Source organism: Melospiza melodia, unplaced genomic scaffold (assembly GCF_035770615.1).
Source record: "Melospiza melodia melodia isolate bMelMel2 unplaced genomic scaffold, bMelMel2.pri scaffold_47, whole genome shotgun sequence".
In the NCBI taxonomy this organism is placed as follows: Eukaryota; Metazoa; Chordata; class Aves; order Passeriformes; family Passerellidae; genus Melospiza; species Melospiza melodia.
Genome location: NW_026948793.1, coordinates 1,767,324 through 1,787,536, shown reverse-complemented (window position 1 = coordinate 1,787,536; position 20,213 = coordinate 1,767,324). Strand labels below are relative to the sequence as shown.

At 47.8% G+C, this 20,213-nt stretch overlaps 1 protein-coding gene across 1 annotated transcript; it reads left to right on the top strand.

Moving 5' to 3' along the window:
- Positions 1 to 876: 876 nt before the first annotated feature.
- LOC134434776 (uncharacterized) lies at positions 877 to 14,728 on the top strand. Its single transcript, XM_063183388.1, has 2 exons — positions 877 to 1,033; positions 13,076 to 14,728. Exon 2 carries the CDS (start codon positions 13,266 to 13,268, stop codon positions 14,661 to 14,663), a length of 1,398 nt encoding a protein of 465 aa, XP_063039458.1. The 5' UTR covers positions 877 to 1,033; positions 13,076 to 13,265; the 3' UTR covers positions 14,664 to 14,728.
- The last annotated feature ends 5,485 nt before the right edge of the window (positions 14,729 to 20,213 follow it).

Here is a 20,213-nt window from a genome sequence, read left to right as displayed (position 1 = left end):
CTGCAAGGAAAAAGCACGTCCACTGCAGCAGGAGTCACCCTGGCTGGTTTGCAGGGGACAGCCTACAACAGCAGGTGCTGTTGCTCTTTCAAAAGCTGACGTGCCTTTCCTCAGAAAGGTCCTGCTCTGCAAGTGTTGGAGCAGCAAGCTCTTCCTCTCAGTGGCCATTACTGTTCTGCCATTACTTCCCATTCCCCTGGAGAGGGAATCTTTTAGATTCTTTGCTTCCTTTCTTTTGTGATGAAATCGCATCACTCATTTTTGCCCTCCTCTTTCTGTTTTCTCTCTCAGTGCCTGCAAGGACTGGATTTTCTTCATTCAAACCACGTCATCCACCAAGATGTGAAGAGCAGCAACATCCTTCTCAGAACTGACGGTTCTGTCAAGCTGGGTCAGTATATTCTTGGTCAGGTGCAGCGTTCCAGGGATGTGGGTGTGGGGCTGCTTGGAGTGACTGCCAGCTCCCCAGAAATGGTGCTGGTGGCAGTGCAGGGACCCCAACTGCAAGCTGAGGGTACAGTTGGAATGTGCACAGAGGTATAAGGAACCACAAGCAGTCAAGAGTGGCCTTGCTCTGTGTGTGTCCCTTCTAGACAGAGGGATCTACAATCTAAAGCTTCAGGGGAATGAAGTCCACTGCTGTGAGAAGCGTTAAGAAACCTGGGATTTTTTGGAAGTGGCCAATTCCATACTCCCTTGGCTAAAGCCCCAAGGAAATCGAGCATGAACAGTCCTCCAGGAGATCCAACAGCACATTCTTAGCCTGAGAGTGGGGAATTCTTTTGCTTGGTTTCCTAACTGGAGCTGGCTTTCATGGTTTGTTGTTTTCTCCACAGCTGACTTTGGCCTCTTTGCTCAGCTCAGCCCTGAGCAGGACAGACAGAGCTCCGTGGCCGGCGCTGCTGGGTGGCTGGCGCCTGAAGTGGTGACAGGTCAACCATGTGGCCCCAAAGTGGACATATGGTCTTTGGGAATCGTGGGCATCGAAATGGTGGAACGAGAAGTTCCTTCCTGGAATGCAACGCCTGTCTTGGTAAGGTGCAAATACTCACTGATCCCACTGTCTTTCTCACCTGTCCCGTGTTCTGTGTGCCATTGGACAAAATCCCATTGCCATCTGCTGGCACCACTTCCACCAAGGTCCCCTTCTAAAAATGCCCCTGCAACACATCAGCATCTGCTGTAGCTTTGGTTGTATCAGAAAGGGAAGTGGCAGTTCAGAAACCTAACCAGTTCAGAAACCTGTCATTTTGGCCTCCAGCCATGCCTGACATTTCCCACTTGTTTTTTGAACAATGTTGGAACTCTGTTTCTGAAGGACAAGAATTTTTCAGTGGACAGGGTAGACATGTGATAAATATCTAGAGAAATAGAGGTTAGACCTTTCCAGTTTAAATTTCATAGAAAACATAGGAAAAAAGGAAAAAGAAAAGTAAACAAAAAAGGAAAAGAGAAAAAAACTTACTACCAAAGCAATGCCCAAGCTGTTCTGCTTGCTTTTTCATTTTTTAAACGCAGCTCTTCTCTTCCATTCTGTAGCATCTTTTCCAAATCCTGTGGTCGTTGAAACTTTCAGGCTTTCAAGTCATCTGTACATTGTTCAGTCATGTGTGTGGGTGGCCTGGATAAGTGTAGGATGTGTTTATCTCCGACTGCAGTTAGAATTGTTTGCCAAACCCTTGGCTGTTTCTTGGTACTTTAACAAGTTGATGAGCTCGCAGGCAGGTGCCTGGGCAGGGATCCAACGTGGGCAGTTGACACCGGTGCTGTGTTTCTTTACCTCAGGAGCAGGGCCATCCCTGGCCTGCACAGTTCTAATGACAGGGAGGGCTCCAGCTCCTCACCATGGCCAGTGGCTGAGCTCAGCTGAGAGTCAGGATAAAACCCTCTTTGTCACCTCTGGTGATGTGGGAAAAGGACAGAAAGCCGCATCAATTATTTGTACACAAGGGGAGTGCATTGCCATTTCCGGCTTTGAAATTCTCCTTTGGGTTAAAGAGGATAATAGCAAAGTCTCTTTGGTCACCATCTATTTCAGTGCCAAGAGCACAGAGTTATCATGACAGTGGTGGGCATTTTTATGGAGACTCCAAGGCCTCTTGCCATTGTTATTTTTGTCTATTTGAGATGGAGTCTGCAAGTTGAGGTTTGAATAGTTCCAAGTCAGTGTCTTATGTTTCTAAATACCATCTTGCAAAAGCAGAATGAGCTCTCTCCCTCTGACTTGTCAGCGTGTTAGAGCTTGGTTCCACATGAACCACACTGGATAATGATCAGTCGATGTCTTGCCAATCTACACTGTAATTCCTTGGCCTGAGGAGTATCAGAAAGACCTGCTGAGCTCCATGGACACTGTCAGCTGCATGGAAGTGAGCATCCTTGGCCTTGCTGAAGACACTGGAGCTCAGCTTAGGTTAGATGCTCTTGAGCAGGAGAAAGGCTGGAATCCTCAGGTGTTTCCAGAGGCCTGCGTGCCCAGAGGGAAGAAGTTCTGGGGAGCAGCTGGATGTTTCTGCACATCATGGAAGGGGATTGCCAGACAGCTCAAGCCTCACCACAGGCAAACACTTCCCAGCTCTTCTCAGGCAACATTTGCTTTGGGTTTCAAGTTGTTCCCACTTATCTGGCTGCGAAGATGCCCCTCAAACCACAAGGCAAGCCTCTCAGAAGTGGTGTTACATTTCCAGAAATGAAGAAAAGAAGCCCAAACACAAGAAAGTTGCTAAGGCACTGGTTTTTAGGGAGGAACTTAACTCCCTGTGCAGTTTCTTCTCACTGGGAAACATGCCTGAAACCTGGCCATGAGGGTGTAAAGGCCACAGAGTCTCTTCTGCTTCTTGTGCAGTGATGCTGAAACACTCAGTGACCATGTTTCTCTCCCAGCCCAAGCCACATTCTGCACATCACCAAGCCAGAGCCTGGTGATGTGGAGAGCCTGCCAAAACCTCCCATTTGTTTCCTGGCACTTTCTGGGATGGGCCTAGCATTCATGCATTGACTTGAGTAGCCAATTGAGCAGAGGGTGACCGTAGGAATGGAACCTCTCCTTCTGATTTGACCATGAAAGGTTTTTCTTTTCCATGTAAGGAAAGCAGAAATTTTCAGACTGCTGAGAGACAGAGCTGCAGGTGGCTCCTGTATGTCCAAGCAGGTGTTTTCATGCCAGTACATTTGTGCATGCATCTTAATGTGTCTATGTTGAAGATGAGATTCCCAATGTTTGTTTCCTTACCTGAGGAATACCTGGTGGATTTCCTTTCTTTCCTTCCAATTCCCATTGTTTTCAAGAACAAAGCAAAAAACTTGATTCATTTTGTTTTATGGCAGCTGTGCTTAAGGGACCAAGAAGCACTGCAGAAATACTTTTCATATACTAACCCTTGGATAGAGTAGAGTTAGTATAGCAAAGTCCTTCTTCCAAAAAGCCTCTCAAGTTGGTATGAATCCTCAGGGAAGGAAATGTGATTGTGCTGATGTAGTTCCCACTAACTAGGTCAGTATATGAAATCAGCTGCCAAGGCAAGATCTGTGGGATGTTGGAGAGTCTGTGGTTGCATCAGGGTTTGGGGTTTTGGTTGGTAAAGAAAAGTCATCTCTGGGTCTCTGCCAGGGCAGAAACTGCCACTGCAGAGTGGAGCTTAATCAATGGGATCTGGGAAAGCAGTGACAGATGGGAAAGAAGCAGGTGGAGCCTGGTGTCTCCTTTTTCCCCAGCCCCAACTCCTGATAGCCACAGGAGGAAGACAAAAGCTGAAGCAGCCCAACCTATTTTCATCCTGCCTGCGTGACTTCCTGAGCTGCTGCCTGCAGAGAGACGAGGCGCGGCGCTGGTCTGCCAAGGAGCTCCTGCAGGTAAAATGTGAAGGGGCTGCAGGTGAAATAGGCTCTGAGGGATGGGCTCCTCCTCCACTCAAGCCCAAGGCATCAGATGAGCCCCCTTCCTCCTCACCTCCACTCTTGCTGCTCTTCAAATGAAAATGGTGAGGAATCCTAGACTGGGCTGGGCTGGCAGGGTCCTGTAAAGGTCCTCTGGTGCAAGTGTCCTGCAATGAGCAGGGACCTATTTAAAGACATCAAGTTTCTCAGAGCCCTTTGCCACCAGAGCTGGAATGGTTGCAGGGATGGGGCACCTACAAGCTCTTGGGGCAAGCTGTGCCAGGGTCACACCATGCTCGGAGTAAACAAGTTCTGATTAGATCCTATTTGTGTTTAAAAATATTCACCCCCATCCTATTGTATCTGGCCCTGTTAAAAAAGGTGTTGCCCACTTTCTTCAAAGCCACTCTGAAGTCTTGGAAAGTGGCAATAACGTCTCCCTGGGGCCTGTTCTTCACAAAACTGAATAACTCCAGCTCCCTCTGCATTTCCTGAGTCACAGAGGTCCTCTGGCTGTTTCTGTCACCCTCTTTTGTAATTTGGTGGGGTGTTCAGTTTTATCTAATGGCAAAAGAATTGAAGTAGAGCAATGCAGGGTTCAGAGACATGAAATGGTGGTGGAGAAACCCAAGGAAGCCAGTCCCAGCCTAGGTTTGGCTGTGGGCAGGAGGGGCTGTGGGGGGCTCACTGTGAGGCTCTGAGGGGCCCTGGTTGGTGCCCCCCAGCCCACCCTCAGAGGTTTCTGCCATGCAAACAGGGACAGCTGGGAGGGACTTGTCCCAGCCCCATCTGCTGCCTGGCATGCTCAAGCAGACGGGAACTGTGCCAGGGTTACTGCCAGGTTGTGTGGCAGAGAGGGAACTGCAGGGCCCAGTGCCACTGGGCTGGCCCTGCTGGGAAGGAAGGAGCCATCCAGCACACGAGGGGCAGGGCATGGAACGGTAGACACTGCTCTGTCTCCCTGTGGAAATCAGCACAGTGCCTGTCTTTCAAAGAGAGGGACCAGTGTGAGGCTTTGGAGTTTCCTGAAAAGTTGAAACTCCAAGGACAGAAAGCACCATTTCTAGAGTACTGGCAAGGCAAAAATCTCAGCAAGATGAAGACACCTGGATAAATGGATGAGTGGGATTCTGGGCCAGGTTTGCCTGTGATGGCAAAGTCCTGCACATAAAGTTGGAGGTGTAGATGGTCCCATTGTTCCTCTTCCTGTATCCTTCTAGGAGCCAGAGGAATCCTGTGAAGCACTGAGCTTGGAAAGTCATGGTCCATTGTTTTTTGTTGATTTGTTTTTTTTTCCCTTTGGGCAGCATCCATTTGTAACATTTGCTGAGCCTGCGTCCAGCCTGGTGCCACTGATTGTTTCAGGGAAGAAGAGGAGGGAGACAAGAACATGACAATCACATCAGGACCATTTATTCCTCAACCAGTTGATAGTAGGATTGTAGGTTAGGACTAGGATTAGGATTAGGATTAGGATTAGGATTAGGATTAGGATTAGGATTAGGATTAGGATTAGGATTAGGATTAGGATTCGGGATAGGTTTAGGGTTAGGGTTAGAGTAGGATTGTCTAATAGGACTGCAGAGTAGGATTGGAAATGAATAAAGTTTCTGAAACCACACCTCACCTTGAAGATTCCCTTCCTTCTCACTCTGCGAATAAGCTCAAAAATTCCTTCTGAATTGTCTGTTGTTTCTTAAAGGTGGAAAGTGACACAGTGTCTTTGGCATGGTGTGAAAGTGGGGAAAGATGTTCTTCATTCATCCTCTCCAGACCACACTGCCTTTGGAATATGGCCCACTGGTCTGTTTTTGGCCAGCTTTGGTACTTCTATTTGAGGCAGAAAGGGCAATGGCATTTGAAAGCAAAACCAAAAGAAGAATGAGGCAGCCCAAACACCCTGTGCAGATGCAGGCCTTCAGCCGTGACTGGAGAGCATTTGGGCTCCTGCCACTTGGATTTGGATCCCTACATGCAATAATCTCTTTGGCTGGAGGAAAGCCTTGCTCAAGTGAGAAAGCAGAAAGATCAGAGAGGGTGCTTGGGAAGGTCTCCTGTGGGGCAGAGCTGTCAGCGCCTGTGAGGTGAGAGCGGGCCCGGCCTTGCCCGGGCTGGAGCCCCAGCAGAGCTCCGGCAGAGGCCGGAGCAGGCTGAGCCCCGGCAGAGGCAGGCTGGAAGGAGGCCCTTGGAGCTGCAAGAGGCAGCAGCTGGGCCCTGGGTGCCTCTTGCTGGGAGCGGGCGAATCCTCCGCTCTCAGAGCCCAGGTGGCAGCTGGCTGCTGCCGAGGGGAAGCGCAGCCATGCTGGGCACAGCCCACCCTGGAGGCCATGGCCGTCTGGAGTGTGCCCAGGAGCAGAGAAAGGCCAAGGGCAGCTGCGGGCCGCTGGGCTGGCTGAGGATTCCTCCTCTTCTGCGGCTGCCCTGGAACTCCTGGCAAAGGCCAGCAGTGTGTGCAGCACTCTGGGCACCGGGGCAGGGAGCCGGGCTGCTCGGCAGGCTGGAGCACAGGGCAGCTCCTTCAGGCCTGGCACTTGTGCCAGGGGAAGCGAGGCCAGCGTGAGGCAGGGACAGCTTGACGGGGCCTATCTGCAGGAGCCAGCGCCTCACGCAGCTCTGGGAGGAAGCGCCTGCAACCCTGCAATTCTGCACTGAGCCAGAGCAAAGGTGTGAGATTGAGACGGAGTAGGAATTTATTTTGAATTAGGTGAAGTGTTTGGAAGAGATGAGGGGTCTGTGGGGCTAAAGTTGAAAGAAAAGCTGCATTTTAGAGACAATAAAGAGATAGAGAAAGAAAAACAGAAATGACTACAAAGTTAATCTGTTTTAGACTTAGAAATTTTTTTGATAAAGAAGAACTGGTGCTAAATGTCACGCAGAATGAATATGTATGAACTTATTTTGAAACTGCATGCATATGCATTTAGAAGGGAGATAAAAGAAGACCCGAGGTCTTCAGAGGTACGCTTGCCTTTATGGGGGCTTGTGTCCAGCGCGCATCGTAATAAAAGCATACCGGGCTTTACAACTTTTACAAAGTTGTGAGGTTTCTTCTTTTCTCCACAAAACATTCTTGGTGAGCCAGCCAGGAGAAGGAGACACTTTCCGTCTCCATCTCTGTCCTCGCAGGGGCGGGGGGGGGCCGACGGACTCCTAGGCATGCCTTAATATTTTCCTGAAGGAGGCTCTGCTCCTCTTGACTTGCCTCCTGCTGGGACAGACAAGGACCTGCTGGCCTGCGGAGGAAGATACGGTATGTACTGAGGGGCCCCCAGGGGAGAGGAAGGAGAGCAAAGGAGTAAACCACCCAGAGACGTCTGGGTTCAGCTGATAGAGCAGCTGTATTAGAGACGGGGTTCATCGTTCTGATAGAGCAGAACCGCCAGCAGCTCTGGGGGTGAGCTGGGTGAACCCGTGTATGCGTGTATTGGGGTTCATTGTTCTGATAGGGCAGAGCTGAACCCGTGTGTGTTTTCTTTGTTTGTGTGTGTGTGAGTGGTGTCCGGACACTGTGTTGCTGTATGTTGCATTGAGTGATCGGCACGCTGTATTTGTAATTGTGCAAGTGTATAAAGTGTATGTTGTATAAAAGAGAGTAGATCCATAGTGCTCTACTTCACAGGGGGGGGAAGTCCTACCCGCCGCTGAAGAAGCTGAGTAAACACCGGCCAAGGCAGGCTTTGGGGGCGGGGAGCGCCCGACAGAGAAAACAGAGTAAACTGTAGAAAAGCGTAGGTGAAGACGTTTATTGAGTAAAAGTAGTAAATTGTAGTGTAAGTTGTGCATACTTTCACTGTGGCTAGACGAACCCGAGGGGTTCCTCTGCCTCAGTGGTTTAGACTCGACCCCTGAGAGTTTGTGAATCCGGTAGATTATTGGATAGATAGGGGAGACGAGCAAATTCATTTAAAAAAACTCTACCAGACTTCAGCTAACACTCTTGTAAGTCTAGACTGAGAACAACTTGCCGTAAAAGATTTAGAGCTCCCTGTAATAAATAGAATAGCTTGCCTTTGCAAAAAATTTCGGGTAGCCTTTGGTACATCAAGGGGCTGGCACGCTGCACAAGTATTATTACAGTGTATAGTTTGTGAGAAACACTGGTATTGCTGTTCTAACAAACGACAGAGCACGTGCCCCAAGTGTAGATTAGAAGTTTCTGATCAAGCTGATTCAGAGTCTAAGATTTTAAAACTTGTGTGTGGGAAATCGCATCTGATACCTGCCACTTGGAGTGTGTGGGAGGAAGATTGAGAAGCTACTGTGAAGTCCTCTGAAAAGAGGTTTGGGTGGAAGCGAGATAGGGCAAGAAGGAAATAATGAGAACTAACCAGAGCAAAGAAGTTCCACAGGCCAACCCCTTAGGGTGCATCTTAGCCCACTAGAAAGAAGTCACTAGCCGGGGGAGCTCTGAGAATAAAAAAAATCTAATCCAGTATTGCACACACTAATAACCCTTATACAAGTTAGAAGACAGAGCAAAGTGGCCACCCACTGGAACCCTAGACTATAATACTTTACTGCAGTTAATGTTGTTTTTAAGACGAGAAAGTTAATGAGATGAGGTCTCGTATGCTGATAAGTTTTTTGTTTTAGGAAATCACCAAGAGTAGCAAAAAGACTGTGAGATTAAATCACCCTCAGACCTACTGGTCTTAGCCCTTGAAAAAGATAACAAGGCAAAGAGAATGCAAATCAAACGCTGTTGTTCAGCATGCAGTATAGGACAACGATGTATGAGATCAGATAAGGCCTATCGTTCTGAGGAGCAAGAACGAGACACATTTGAGTGAGTGAAAGCTCCTCCACCTCCTCCCCGAGGGGGGGAGGTTAGAGAAGTTGAAGCTGAAACTGAAGATGAAGAGGAAGAGTACTTCCCCAAAAAGGAGGAGGACTCAAGTAGAGAATGCACATCTACTAGAACCCACCCCATCCGTGGGAGTCCAGTTGCATCTAGAACTAGGAGGCAAGTAGTGCTACAGGCTCCTCTGCGACAGGCAGTGGGACCAGAAGGAGCCAAATTAATGATTAAAGTGCCATTTACCACCCTTGATTTAGAAACATGAGAAAAGATTGCGAAGAATTATTGTGTTGACCTGATACTCACTGCCAAATGCCTATGATATGTTATCAAACAACACAATCCAGACTGGGCTGACATCCAGCTACTACTAGATGCTTTCACTGAAACAGAGAAACAGCTGATCCTAAAGACAGCAGAGAATTGGGCAGAAGATTACTGTAAGGCCACACAGCTGGATGTAAAAGAACATTTCCCCCTCCAAGACCCAGAATGGGATCCTAATGTGTCGGCAGAGGTAAAGAAATTAGCAGAGTATCAAGAGTAGATAGCAACAGGAGTAGAAAGAGCTATTCCAAAAACCATAAACTGGTCTGCCTTATATTCCCTTAAGCAGGGGCCTTCTGAGACTCCATCTGAATTTCTAGAGCGTTTAAGGAATACTATGCGTCGTCATACATCATTAGATCTGGAGTCTGAGATAGGGACAAATCAACTAGTTAATTCATTTTTAAAGCAGTCTGCTAGAGATATCAGGCATAAACTTCAGAAAATTCAGAGACCAGATGAGAAGAATCTTGAAGCCTTGTTAGAAGAAGCCTAGAGAGTATTTAGTAACCAAGAAGAAAGATAAAAACAAAGAATGAAAAAGTTAGTGGCAGTAGTACAGGAAGAAAAGCAGAAGAAATACAACCAGAGACCGCCAAGACAAAGACCACCTCAGCTAAGCAAGAACCAGTGTGCAATCTGCAAAAGAATTAGTCACTAGAAAAGCCAATGCCCAGAACGAAGAAGGAGTGACCAACAGATAGCTGCACACGTACAAAACAACTGAAGAGGACCGGGGGATTCTACCCCAGCAGATCCATAACAATGAAGCTAAGAGAAGAAAAGAGTAGGATTTTTAGTTGACACAAGAGCTACATATTCAGTCTTAAATAAAGCTTTAGTACCAGTAGAAAATGATTATGTTGTAGTGCAAAGAGCAACTAGCCAGTCTGAAAGGGCATATTTTTGTAAACCTTTGAAGTATAAATTGAGAAAACAATAGAGTATTCATAAATTCTTGTACATGCCTAATTTGGTGAATTAAGCACTTTTAGGGAGAGATTTATTGGAACAATTACAAGCAACCATTACATTCAAAAATGGGGAAATTACTCTGGAGGTGAATGATCAAAAGTACATAGAGGTATTAAGTTTAACTCTGACAGCTATTGGCATTAAGGAAGAAACTGATGAAGAAATATTAGGTCAGGTATTTCCTGGGGTGTGGGCCTCTGATGTGCCAGGGAGGGCGAAAAATGCCTCCCCCATAGTAATCAAACTCAAGCAGGGGGCGCAACCAGTGAGAATCAAGCAGTACCCCCTAAAGAAAGAGGATAGGGAAGGAATCAGCCCAATAATTGAAAATTTTCTGCGGTTAGGATTACTGAAAGAATGCCAATCTGATTTCAATACTCCCATCTTACCTGTTCGGAAATCTGATGGGTCATACCGGATAGTACAGGATTTGAGGGCTGTCAATAAAATAACAGAAGATCTGTATCCGGTGGTAGCAAATCCATACACTTTATTAACTTGCCTAACACCTGAGCTAACCTGGTTTACTGTTTTAGATTTAAAGGATGCCTTCTTTTGCCTCCCCATCCATGAAGCCAGCCAAAAAATCTTTGCATTCGAATGGGAAAGCCCTAAGAGTGGGCGCAAAACCCAGCTCACATGGACCAGACTACCCCAAGGCTGGAAAAATTCCCCTACTTTGTTCAGGGAGCAACTTGCAAAGGATCTGGAGTCCTGGGAAGCTCCACAGGAAGGAGGGAGGCTTTTGCAGTATGTGGACGACCTTCTAGTGGCCACTCGGACGAGGGAAGCATGTGTGGCCTGGACGGTAAGCCTTTTGAATTTCCTAGGACTCCAAGGATACAGAGTATCGAAGAAAAAGGCGCAAATAGTAAAACAGAAAGTTATCTACCTGGGGTACGAGGTGAGTGCTGGGCAACGGACTTTAGGGCAGGCTCGCAAGGAAGCCATATGCCAAACCCCAAAACCCCAGAGAATAAAAGAGCTCCGAACCTTCTTAGGCATGGCAGGATGGTGCCGGCTGTGGGTCTATAATTATGGACTGCTTGTCAGACCCCTCTATGCTCTGATTGCCGATGGAAGCAGAGATCTCCAGTGGACAAAAGAAGCAACATGGGCCTTTCACCAGCTGAAGGATGCTCTCATGTCAGCTCCAGCTCTGGGACTTCCAGATGTGAGTAAACCATTCTTTCTATTTTCCCATGAGAAACAGGGAATTGCCCTGGGAATACTGGCTCAGGACTTGGGTCCATACCGGAGGGCAGTTGCTTACCTCTCTAAGCAGCTAGATGCAACAGCCAAAGGATGGCCAGGTTGCCTCAGAGCTGTAGCAGCAGTTGTGCTGAACATTCAAGAGGCACGCAAGTTTACTCTGGGACAAAAATTGACTGTGCTAGTGTCCCACACAGTGTCCGCAGTACTGGAAGTAAAGGGTGGCCACTGGCTTTCACCACAGAGGTTTCTGAAATACCAGGCCATCATGGTAGAGCAAGATGATGTAGAGATCGTGGTGACTAATATTGTCAACCCAGCTTCCTTTCTCAGTGGAAATCAAGGAGAAGCAGTACACCATGATTGCCTGGAGACCATTGAAGCTACCTACTCCAGCCACCCAGACTTAAAGGATACCCATCTGGATGATGCAGAGACCTGGTTCGCTGACGGGAGCAGCTATGTTGCCAATGGGAAGCGACATGATGGGTATGCAGTGACCACCTACAGAGAGGTAATAGAGTCTGGACCCTTACCAACAGATACCTCCGCGCAGAAGGCTGAGATAATTGCCCTGACCCGTGCCTTGGAAAGGGCAAAAGGGAGGAGAATAAACATCTACACAGACTCGAGGTATGCATTTGGAGTTGTACATGCACATGGGGCCATCTGGAAGGAGAGGGGACTGCTTACCTCACAGGGAAAGAAGGAAAGAACATCAAACATGCACAAGAGATAATCCAGCTGCTGGAAGCAGTTCAGCTGCCTGAAAAGGTAGCAATTATGCATATTAAGGCACACCAAAATTTGAGCTCAGAATTGGAAGAAGGAAATGAGCTGGCGGATAGAGAGGCAAAAGAGGCAGCAAAAGGTGAGGTAGCTACTGAAGGAGTCCTTATTCCAGATGGACAAATCTCCCTTGAAGGTAAGCCAGAATACAACAAGAGAGATAGGAAATTAATTGAAGATCAAAAAGGGACGTATAACCAAGAAGGGTTATACTATTGAAAAGTATACCATTGAAAAGAAACTGGTAATCCCTTCCCATCTATTGTGGTCACTAGTAAGGGAGGAACACCAGAAAACGCACTGGGGCATAAATGCCCTATACACATACCTGATTGAAAGAATTGTTGCTAGGAATTTATATGCCACTATTACTCAGGTGACCCGACAGTGTGATCTTTGCCTCCAGACTAACCCCAAAAATACCCCCAGACCGAAACTCGGTCAGAGTGGGAGAGGCCATGGGCCTGGACAGCAGTGGCAAATTGACTTTTCAGAACTCACAAGGAAAGGGGGGTATCGATATTTGCTGGTATTGACAGACACATTTTCAGGGTGGCCAGAAGCGTTCCCACCAGAACTGTCAAAGCTAGAGAGGTGACCAGAGTATTATTACAAGAAATAATGCCACGCTTCGGAGTTCCAGCCACAATATCCTCAGATAGAGGATCACATTTCGTTTCCAAAATAGTACAACAGATTAGTAGCCACCTGGGCATAGACTGGGAACTCCACACCCCATACCGCCCCCAATCAAGCGGCCAGGTGGAGAAGATGAATCATTTGATTAAACAGCAAATCATAAGACTGGGGCAGGAAGCTAATCTACCTTGGCCCCAGGCTCTTCCAATAGCACTGTTGCGAATTCAAACGAAACCTCGAGCTAAAGAAAAGTTAAGCCCTTTTGAAATACTCTATGGAAGACCATATGGAATACAAAAGGGAGTGTCCACCCATATTGGAGAGGTAACACTAGCCACCTACATGGTGGCTTTAAACAAACAGCTCAAGGAAATTGAGAAACATGTGGCTGGAACTCGGAGCAGGGAATTAGATGGGCCAGTACATAATATACAACCTGGAGATTATGTATATTTTAAGTCTCTTACAGAAAAGACCTTGGAACCACAGTGGGAAGGACCATTCCAAGTGCTTCTCACCACCTTCACTGCAATCAAAATCAAGGAGCAGAACGCCTGGATTCATCACTCTCAGGTGAAGAAGGCCCAGAAACCTCTTGAGGAGTGACGCCAGGAGACAATGAACTGAGACTAAAACTTACTCGGGCAAAATGAGTATATTGCGGTCGGGAGTAGCTCATATTTTAGTTTGTAGAATTGTTTTGTGTGTTATCATAACTGAAGTTTTAGAACTTGAAAGTACCTTTATTCAGAGCAATGCTGAATGGCCTTGGTCCCAGGCGTTTAATCAGTATACTGGATCCATGGGAAAACCTTCTGAGATAAAGGATTTAAACCTATCCACTGTGGTAATTCATGGAGATCAGGTATATGGGGAGCAGGAATGGCAGGAACGGAAGCTGTGGACACTTCAAGGGATCAGAGGAGAAGAAATTAAGGTAGGGTGCCGGATGATAAATGGGACAGCTTATGAGAGACCAAATGAAATTAGTGTCTCAACCTCTCCTGGTGTACATGAACACCAGGAAATCTGTGATAGCCCAAATGAATCAGACTGCTGGTGCAATTTCACCTTAATACAGCCTGTAGAAATAACTTGCCTTTGGGCACAGGAAGATATCGGGCTTTCATTTAAATTCAAAATAGATACTACACCTTTTACCACAGCAGAATCCTATACAGCCCACACCAAGACTCAAATAGTTCAGACTCAACCCAAACTTGAACCTGAGGTGTATGGGGTAGGCCCCTATGTAGTAAGGAATGTGGGTGAGCAGCAACTATTATTCAATCCAGAATGGTCTCTCAAACGTGTGGAGTTGATAATGCAAATTAACATCTCAAAAATCCAACCAGCCTGCTCCTCCTTCCTAAAAACTTCCTTTGAGGGCTGGACAACATGGTTACAAAAACAGGCATACCTCAGGAGCAGAACAAGAAGGGATCTAACTGGCATATTAGGGACAGGATTAGGAGTTTTAAATGGAATTGATTCGGAAATACTGATGAATAGGTTGGCCACTGCAGCAAGTAGCCTAACAAAATTGAAGCAACCCTTGCAGTCATCTCTATTGGCATTAGGAACTAGCCAGTGGCAGATTTCGAAAGTTCTGTCAAAATGGGAAACGGCCGGGGACCAAGACCACAAGCTGATAGTAGAAGCACTTGGTACAGTTCAAGATAATGTGTCCTTAGCTTTCAGTTGTATACAAGCACAGTTATGGATGCAGGCAACAGCAGCTCTGATCATACGGAAAGGGGGTGAAGGTAATTTTCCAGCTGAAATTCGGAAGGTTGTGTGGGATAATGCAATTGATTTTGAAAGGAAGTTTCAGTCCTGGTGGACTATGGTGAATTTCACCTATGATCCTGTTTCTAATGTGGCAACTGCCTTTGTGCTTACTATTAATGCTCAGGATGTGTGTTTGGACACTGAGCAGAGTATTTGTCACTTTGAAATTCATCCAGTCACTGACCATAAAACTGTGCTCGTATATACTGGAAAAGGGTGTATGCTTGAGAACTGCTTGTGCTGCTGTACAAATTGATAGCAATGATGTTATTCTGTCTAGTAGAAACCATTCTAATCTCTGTATATGTAATTTTGTTAAGATTATTGGATGTGATCTTTGGGTGGTCACCAACTGCAAATGGAATCTTTAATAAGTTGTGCCACCCCATTGTAGTTTTACTACTAATAGTCGGGGTAAGCTTAGGATTATCTACTATATTGTTAATTTAGAACTAGAGAATGCTACAACGAATAGCTGTACTAACATCTTTGTCAAAAGCACATGGTGAAGCACTAAAAGACACTTACTGTTGTGAAGGTTTTCATTGAGTAAAAGAATTTACTTATTTCCTAGGAAAGGGGGGAATGAGACAGAGTAAAGATCCATTCTGAATTAGGTGAAGTGTCTAAGAGAGGTGAAAAGTCTGTGAGGCCAAAGCTGAAGGAAGAACTCGCATGCCGAGACAGCAAGGAGACAGAGAAAGAAAAACAGAAAAGACCACAAGGTCGATTTGCCCCCGACTTAGAAATTCCTTTGATAAAGAAGAACTAGTGCTAAATGTCACACGGAATGAATATGTATGAACTTACTGTGAAACTGTATGCATATGCATTTGGAAGGGGGATAAAAGAAGACCCGAGGTCTTCAGAGGCACGCATGCCTTGTTGAGGGACTTGCGTCCGGCGCGCGTTGTAAATAAACATACCGGGCTTTACAACTTTTTTAAAGTTGTGAGGTTTCTTCTTTTCTCCGCAAAACAGTATTGGGGAAAAATTATAAATATTGTATACGTAACTTTGAGTATAAAGATAAGTGACCGCCCTGGGGGCTCTCAGTGTGCCCATGGCTGACATGCTGTGCAGACCTCTGTTGGGCCGAGAGAAAATCTTTTAGATAAACAATTAATAAACACCGAGACCGAGAAAAGATTTGAAGTCTCTCCTCGTCCTTTGAAGCGCCGGAATGTCCAAGGCCACCCTGGGCCTTTTCAGGCCACCTAAACAGCCGAGAAACCGACAAGTGGCATTCGCTGCGTGGGCTACTCCCCACCAACCCTTTGGGGGGGGGATAAGCCCTGAAGAGCCGAGAGGACAGCTCCGATCTAGGACGAGTTCCCAGGAGAGCACTGATAGCTCCTGAGGAGAGAAGCCTGAAGAAAAAAGAAAAAGAAGAAAAAAAAAATGGCCAGAAGAGTCTGCAAAAAACAGCAGTCCCTGAGAATTCCATCTCTCAGCTTCTGCCGAAGAAAGTTCGTAGCAGAGCAGCCCGGATCGGAACCGGAAGGCGCCTCTGGATCCTTCTCCTGTGACCTGCTGGACAGAGACCGGGAGCCTTCGGACAGCTCTGACGACAGATTCGGTAAGATGGTCAAAAAATAAGAACATGGGGGGCACACTCTCCCAGGAACAACCGGAAATTTTGTCCGCCTTACAAGGCGTGGCTCAAGCATACACGGAAGGGATCCCAAAGAAAGAATTAAAACAGTTATTGTTGTGGGCAAGGCTTAACTACCCACTTGCCGAAACATGCCTGCTATTCGAAGTGGGGTTTTGGCAGGAAATCAATAGGCACTTATATCTTTTAGCAACAAAAAAAGACGAGACAGCGTTAAAGCTGCTCTCTCCAGCAAGATTGATGCTGGAAGGCATCTCGGTGCAGTCGAAAAGACTGGAAGAGCAACAAAAAGTTGCGGCACGCTCGGAAGGAGGCGGGGAGCAAAGCTCCGGGAGAAAATTAGCTCTGGCCTCAAGAAGCCAGGGGGAAAGGGCTCTCGAGAAAAGAGAGCAGGAAATAATATTAAAACCCCCGGTCCCAAAACCCAGAAACCCCAGGAAACTCCTAAAGCGTCCTGAAACCCCGGAGAGTACAGGGGAGTCAGGATTGGAAGGGGGGGTGCAGGGGGGAGAAAAGGGATCGGGGTGGGCGCTTTCTTGCGGAGGGCAGGGCGGCCAGGCGGCGGCGGTGCAGGCGGGGAGCGCGGGTGAAGAGATAATAGGAGACACGAGTTCCGATGCGGCTTTTGTCAGCGCAGCGCCAGGGGTGGCAGTCGCCCTGGCCGGCAGGGTAGCGGAGACGTGCGCGGCGGGCAAAACTCACAAGAACCGGGGGGGGGTGTCACATACCAGCGCGGGGGCGGTAACCATGGACAGCGAAATGGGGGAAATTGCAGAGCCCCAAAGGGCCACCGTAGTGAGACGCGGGAGGCGCGCGGTTGTGACGTCAGACCCGGTGCAAAGGTCGGCTCGGATCACGGAGAGGGCCCGGGTGCTGGTGGGGGACGGGCTGTACACACCGGTGGGAGGAATGGACACAGCGTCAGAAGAGGAGGAGACAGAGTCAGGGACAGACCGAGGGGAGGAGACCTCGGAGGTGGAACGAGGGGGAGAGAGTGATGTCAGCTCGGGAGAGACAGGGAGCGGCTCGGAGAGCACGCATGCACAGAGAGTAGAGCGCGGGCGCGGGAGGGCCCGATCCCCTGTGACGTCTCGGGCAAGGAGGGGCTGTGTTAGGGATTCTACGTCCCGGGGCTCCACACCCTCTCCAGACTTGGTGCCTCTGGTTAAAACCCTCGGAGTTCCAGTCCCTTCCCTTCAAGGGAGACATTCTGGTGTTCAAGCTCCATTTTCAGCTGAATTAAAAGCCAAGCCAACACGGTCTCAAATGAGATCGCCGACACGGCAGTCGACCGGAAAAGGAAGAGCAGTTGAGCTCATTCCATCATCTGAGCTGGGGAGGCCGGTGACAGCGCCACCTAGTGGGGGGCAAGGCTTTCACTTGTGTCTCCACAGATCGAGGTTTGAAGTGGGTGTCGGCACGACACGTGAAACCATTTTGAGTGCAAGAACACGAAAACGCGGATCCGAGAAACAAAGAGACGAGTACTCGGACAGAAGTCGAGACTCAGACTGCACAGAGCGATTCAGAAGAAAAATAAAAAGAGGCTAAAGACTTTGGGGGAATTTTCCTCTAGGGTCTTGAATGAAAAACAGAACAATGATTTCATGCAGAAGCGGAGTCATGGGTTTCATGATGCTTATGCGCATCGTTCTTTCATTCATTGCAATAAGCAATGGGGGTAATTTACCTATTAGTCAGCCAAAGCAAAATGTATGGTAGAATTCTTTGACATCTCTCCCATTTGGAGAGGAATTTTAAGGGTAGGATTCTATGTTTTAATAGTTCTCCTAGTCCTCATACTTGTCGTCCCATGCATATTTGCATGTTTAAAACGTGCTATGAATCAGATAGCAAAAGAGGTCTTCCTGGTGCAAACAGAAGGGGGAGATGTGGGATCTCAGCACCTCAGAATGGAGGTGCAGAGTTGCCAAGATCACCCTTGGGGGCTCGGGAGTCCTGGAATGTTGCCAGAAGTGTCTGGTGGCAGGACTTTGATCCTACACAGGAGACGACACCTGTATGAGGACTGGGAGGATTTCACTGGGTGAATGGTGAAGGGATAAGTTAATTAGAGTGTAAAACACAGGGTTTAGGATTTCTGTACAGGGGAGTCTAAAGAAGTAAGATGGAGGAATTGGGGCGTGTCCTGTTCTTCTTCTTCTTCTTGGCCTCCATCTTCTGTGGTGATGTTGGCACTTTGGGATTAGTTATTACTAAAAGTGCACCGGTTAATAAGGGTAGAAGGTATTGGGGAAAAATTATAAATATTGTATACGTAATTTTGAGTATAAAGATAAGTGACCACCCTGGGGGCTCTCAGTGTGCCCATGACTGACATGCTGTGCAGACCTCTGTTGGGCCGAGAGAAAATCTTTTAGATAAACAATTAATAAACACCGAGACCGAGAAAAGATTTGAAGTCTCTCCTTGTCCTTTGAAGCGCCGGACTGTCCAAGGCCACCCTGGGCCTTTCCAGGCCACCTAAACAGCCGAGAAACTGACATGTCCCCTGCTGACTGTGAAGTGTGCCATCAGCTGCAGGGCTTTCAGGGCTGAAAATATAATTGAGTCATTTGTACTTCCTCTTTTTGGCCTATAAAAGCTGGACCCACTTTCGAGGTAAATTTGGAGACCTCATCTATGAGCCCGTGGACGACCTCGGATTTTCCCAATTGCTGGGAATGGTTCCCCAGGTCCTTGGTGTAAAATCAGGCTCCCCAGCAAGTGCAGATCTGCAAGATGATAAACAATTTAGGCAATTGGTGATGCATCTTTCTAAATCGCTCTCCTTTCTCTCCTTTTTTCAAATACAAAGCTGTATTTTGTGTCAGGTACATGGCGGCAACCTGCGTATTTGTGATTTTGATATGTGTGGAAACCAACAGCATGCGGGGAGGGAGGAGTTGAGAGAGAGCCGCCGACATTTACCTTACCGGATTTGACATATCTCACTGACTTGACATCGCCTACCTGTGGTGCTGTACCTGCGCTTAACACCTTGTCCTCTGTTTCCCCATACAGGCTGCAGCTAACTAGGGACTTTTATCTCCCTAGCAGTGACATCCAGCTGGTGTCTGTGGACCTTCAACACCCGGGTTGCTGGAGGAAACTTGCACGTTGCAGGTGGACTGTTGTCGGAGACACTAAGCACACACCGTGAGACATTCACATCGTCCCGGGTTTGGTAACCACTGACTGGGACCGTTTCGCAGTAGGGCTGTACTGTGTCTGACCCCCACTCTTCCTCCCCAAGGGACAGATCATTGCCCAGGCTATCCCGGTTCCAGAGCAAGACCACTGGAAGAATCCTGCAGAGAGGACATTGCAGCTGACGGTAGCCTGGGCGCAGCTAGTGGGCAGGGAGAAACCCCGCCTGACATGTCAACTCTCATTAGGCGGGGACAAAAAGATTGTGAGGGGTTTTTTGGACACGGGTGCAGATGTGACGATCATTCCCTCTCGGGAGTGGCCGTCACATTGGGGCTTGCAAAGCGCAGCGGGTACGATCTCAGGTGTCGGGGGTCTTCAATTGGCGAACCAATCAAAGAGCATTGTTCAAATTAAGGGGCCCGACGGGCAATTGGCTTCTATACGCCCGTTCATTTTAGACTACACAGAGCCTCTCTGGGGGAGAGACCTTTTAGCCCAGTGGGGAGCCAGAATTGACCTACCAAAGGCTCCCCAGGTTTTTTGGGCAGTGGCCACTGAAGAGCGCCAGACCTGGAAGCTGAATTGGCTATCAGATAAACCAGTACAGGTCTTGCAGTGGCCACTTAACAAGCAAAAATTGAAGGCGCTCAACGAGCTCGTTCAGGAGCAGCTACAAAGAGGCAACCTGGTGGAGACCATGTCACCTTGGAACTCCCCAGTGTTTGTCATCAAAAAACCTAACAAGGATAAGTGGCGGCTCCTGACCGACCTTCGCCAAATTAATGATTTAATAATTGACATGGGTCCTCTCCAGCCAGGGATGCCCTCCCCAGCAATGCTCCCCCAAAATTGGAATTTGGCAGTAATTGATATAAAGGATTGTTTTTTCCAAATTCCTTTCACCCAGATGATGCCCCGCGCTTTGTGTTCACGGTTCCATCCATCAACCGTGAGTCCCCAGCCAAGCGCTACCATTGGCGAGTAATTCCACAGGGCATGAAGAACAGCCCTGTGATCTGCCAATGGTACGTCACTTCG